Source organism: Xenopus tropicalis, chromosome 8 (assembly GCF_000004195.4).
Source record: "Xenopus tropicalis strain Nigerian chromosome 8, UCB_Xtro_10.0, whole genome shotgun sequence".
In the NCBI taxonomy this organism is placed as follows: domain Eukaryota; kingdom Metazoa; phylum Chordata; class Amphibia; order Anura; family Pipidae; genus Xenopus; species Xenopus tropicalis.
The window spans coordinates 101,406,932-101,411,663 of NC_030684.2; the positions used below are offsets into that span (position 1 = coordinate 101,406,932).

The 4,732-nt window shown below is 42.9% G+C and overlaps 1 protein-coding gene across 1 annotated transcript; it reads left to right on the forward strand.

The window, feature by feature from the left end:
• Positions 1 to 336: 336 nt before the first annotated feature.
• Positions 337 to 4,497, forward strand: wdr89 (WD repeat domain 89). The gene is given in 2 exon segments (NM_001016604.2): positions 337 to 367; positions 3,198 to 4,497. A coding segment is annotated over 1 exon segment (1,152 nt). The 5' UTR covers positions 337 to 367; positions 3,198 to 3,229; the 3' UTR covers positions 4,382 to 4,497.
• Positions 4,498 to 4,732: the final 235 nt, after the last annotated feature.

The following is a 4,732-nucleotide window of genomic DNA, read 5'->3' on the forward strand; positions in this document are numbered from 1 at the left end:
TGTCCAACCATCTAATAGCTGCTATTGATCCGTCCGCCCCTCACTTAGCGAAGAGCGGCTATTATGATTAAAACGATGCAAGGATCGGCTACAATAGGCTAGCTATGGGGGCGGCAAGAAACGAGGGAAACTTTTATCGGTTTTGTGCGAAGAAACACACGCCTGTTGCCAGCGTAAAGAGGCCTTAGCCCAAATAAGGTGACAGAGATTCAGTAACTGCGTCCCTGCTCGCCGCACCCACAAGGCGGCTACGTGCTACGTCACTGCGCTACGTCCAGTCGTGACGCCTCGGTCTCGCGTGATGAGTCGGGATTTTGTGTGGCAAGGAGCGTGCGATTTACATGCGATTTACAGTTTCGCTGAACGTGTAAGTAGCGATCCGGGACTGCGGGTTGTGTAAGAAACTGCTGGGCAGTATGCATTCGGCATGACTGTACTTGCAAACTGATCCCCCGTGTGGCAAGCAGCCATTTCAAAGAACTAAATAATAAGTAACATATAAATAAGTGCTTTATAATTTCATTTCTTGCCCAGTGACTATGCATTGCAGGTCTGGTGGCCAAAAGTCTTCACAGACTTTTTTTTTTTAACTTAAATACCATATGGTATATAAGCCTTTCTGTGATTTTGCGCTGTTTAATGGATGGCACTCTTTATTTTAACCAGTGCAGTAACTGAGAACAATTGCCTGTAGAACATTTAGAGTTGTGCTTACTGCAGCACTTTGCTATATATTTACTATTGCCTATATATGCTGCTCAAAAGATTAAAGGGAACACTTAAGGGCTCTGGCACACGGGGAGATTAGTCGCCCGCGGCAAAACTCCCTGTTCGCGCGGGCGACTAATCTCCCCGAGTTGCCTTCCCCTGCCATCCCACCGGCGAACATGTAAGTCGCCGGCGGGATGGCAGACTCGCAAGGCTTTTTCGGCGATTTCCTGAAATCGCCCCCCGCGTCTGCCATCCCACCAGCGACTTACATTGTCGACGATGGGATGACAGGTGAAGGCAACTCGGGGAGATTAGTCGCCCGCGAACAGGGAGTTTTGCCGCGGGCGACTAATCTCCCCGTGTGCCAGAGCCCTAAATGACACAATGTAACTCCAAGTCAATCACACTTCTGTAATATTAAACTATCCACATAGGTAGCAACACTGATTGACAATCAATTTCACATGTGCAAATGGCATAGACAACAGGTGGAAATTATAAGCAATTAGCAAGACATCCCCAATAAAGGAGTGGTTGTGCTGGTGGTGACCACAGACCACTTCTCAGTTCCTATGCTTTCTGGCTGATGTTTTGTCCCTTTTGAATGCTGGCGGTGCTTTCACTCTAGTGGTAGCATGAGACAGAGTCTGCAACCCACACAACTGGCTCAGGTAGTGCAGCTCATCCAGAATGGCACATCAATGGAGGGCAACAACCCAGGAGCAGGACCGCTGTCTCCGCCTTTGTGCAAGGAGGAACAGGGGAGCACTGCCAGAGCCCGGCAAAATTACCTCCAGCGGGCCACAAATGTGCATGTGTCTGCTCAAACGGTCAGAAGCAGACTCCATGAGGGTGGTATGAGGGCCTACGTCCACAGGTGGGGGTTGTGCTTACAGCCCAACACCGTGCAGGACGTTTGGCATTTGCCAGAGAACACCAAGATTGGCAAATTCGCCACTGGCGCCCTGTGCTCTTCACAGATGAAAGCAGGTTCACACTGAGCAGATGTGACAGAGTGGAGAACGTTCTGCTGCCTGCAACATCCTCCAGCATGACTGGTTTGGCAGTGGGTCAGTAATGGTGTGGGGTGGCATTTCTTTGGGGGGCCGCACAGCCCTCCATGTGCACGCCAGAGGTAGCCTGACTGCCATTAGATACCGACATGAGATCCTCAGACACCTTGTGAGACCATATGCTGGTGCGGTTGGCCCTGGGTTCCTCCTAATGCAAGACAATGCTAGACCTCATGTGGCTGGAGTGTGTCAGCAGTTCCTGCAAGATGAAGGCATTGATGCTAGGGACTGGCCTGCCCATTCCCCAGACCTGAATTGAGCACATCTGGGACATCATGTCTTGCTACATCCACCAACGCCACGTTGCACCACAGACTGTCCAGGACTTGGTGGATGCTTTAGTCCAGGTCTGGGAGGAGATCCCTCAGGAGACCATCCGCCACCTCATCAGGAGCATGCCCAGGCGTTGTAGGGAGGTCATACAGGCACGTGGAGGCCACACACACTACTGAGCCTCATTTTGACTTGTTTTAAGGACATTACATCAAAGTTGGATCAGCCTGTAGTGTTTTTTTCCACTTTAATTTTGAGTGTGACTCCAAATCCAGACCTCCATGGGTTGACAAATTTGATTTACATTGATAATTTTTGTGTTATTTTGTTGTCAGCACATTGTAAATGTAAAGAACTAAGTATTTAATAAGAATATTTCATTCATTCAGATCTAGGATGTCTTGTTATTGTGTTCCCTTTATTTTTTTGAGCAGTGTAGCACTGACATATTCTTTAGTGCTTTATAGAGTTTGTACATCATAGGAGTTAGTCCCTGCAACAGTTGAGCTTACAGCTGAGTTCAGTCTATCACACTCTTGCACGGTATGGTTAATATTCACAGAACACTGTATATATTGAATAGTTCCCACACACAGATGTGCCTGATCAGTGGTGGTGCAGAAGCTCCCTGGATACCGGTTAAAAACGGGAGCTGCAAATACAAGCTGGATTTCAAATGGTGCTTTACTCATTTAATAGGGAAATGGAAACATTTTGGGTATACGGGCTAATCTAATAAATGGAGGCTTGTCCACCTGAGATATTATTTGCTTTTTTGTTCACACTCTATGACCTAATATATTGGTAAAGCACTATTTTAAACACAGCTTGTATGTGTGGCCCCTATTTTGCTTTCTTAATGTTTAAAGGCTACTTGGGGGCATCTTTGGAGGCACAGATCTCTGCTAAAGGGCTGTGATTGCCTTGGGTTGGTACAGAAGACCAAAACATTATGTACAACATTTCCAGCTTAATGTAAAGCTTTAGTTCTAGTTTAACTGTGTTGAATGATGAATTAACTCCAATAAGAGCTTTAAATGTTTTTTATGCACATCTTTGTGTCTTGTGTAGTGGACATAAATACTTGATGTGGGTGTTTTAAGTTTGAAACCTTTTAATTATTTTTTTTTTTAACTGCAGATCACAAATTGAACTGGTGAGTGTATATAACCATGGAAGCTTTAGAGGAACAGCTTTCTCATCTTCACCTAGCCAGACGATGTGCTGTGAAAGATAAGCAGACTTATGTGGTTGACATTGATTTATCAAAACCTACAGAGGGAGAAAATGATGAAAAAATTGCAATTTTATGCTCAAATAAATCAGTTCAATTATATGATAAGGGAACTATGACTTTTATTCGAGAATATAATGGGCATCCTGGGGTTCTTAGTGAAGTAAAATTCTCTCACTCAAATAGACTTATATTATCTTCAGCATGCAGTGATGGTACAGTAAAAAGTTGGGACACAAGGGTGTCTGGAACAGATGCTATTCAAATATTTACTGGTTATCCCTCCAATGCCTTCATCAGCTTTGACATAAGTTGCAATGATTTTGTTGTTTGTGCTGGTACAGAAAAAGTTGAAGAGGATGCCTTTCTAGTTTTTTGGGATGCCAGGTACAATTCTGAAAACAAGTCTGCACGCCAAGATCCGCTTGGAGTTTATGCAGAGTCTCATTTTGATGACATCACCAAAGTGTGCTTTCATCCCACAAATCCAAGCATGGTAGCATCCGGATCCACTGATGGACTTGTCAATGTATTTAATATCAGCAAAGATAATGAGGATGATGCTTTAGATTCTACATGCAACTCTGACTCTTCAGTAAGTTCCCTTGGATGGGCAGGAAAAGATTCGAATCAGATTTTTTGCCTCACACACGATGAAGGTTTTTATTGGTGGGACCTTGCTCAGATAGACACCAACAAACCAATTACCCTGTCCAAAATTCAAGATGTGAGAGAGGAATTTGGCATGCATAATGTTGACTACCTGATTGGTGGTATCTATCATAAAAAGGAAGATACATTGTTTCTTGTTGGAGGATCTCACAGTGGCAATGTTAACCTATTAAAATGTAGCAATGATGGAGTTAAGCACTTAAAAACCTTACATGGTGGGCATTCTGCTACCATACGATCTTTTTATTGGGATTTTGGAGATGACTCACTTTTGACTGGTGGAGAAGATGCTCAACTGCTAATTTGGAAACAAGAAAGTCAGGGTGCATCACCTCTAAAAAAAGACTCAATGAAAATTGCATCATCCGTGCAGCAGCGAGTACGAGTACACAATAAGAAGTCCTACAGGACTAAATAAAAATGCCTGGAATTGTTTTGAAGATTTATTTACATTTTCTGTTTTTATTAAGTGATAGCTCATGTTTTTAACACAAAGTAATAAAATTTGCTGTTACAGGTAACAGTTCAGCAATATAAAATGTAATTATTATTTTTTCCACTCGTTTTAGCATATTGTAATTTTATAGCTGTCTTTCTGATTTTAAAAATGATTGTAATATTTACAAGGACAGGTTACCTTCAGATAATTTGTTTTCAAATCACACACTGCAAATTACTTTTTTCTTAAAAAATGTTTCCAAATTAATTGGATTAATCTGACTTACTAAAATAAGAATCTGAGATATTAGTTGATACATTTCTCAGTAGT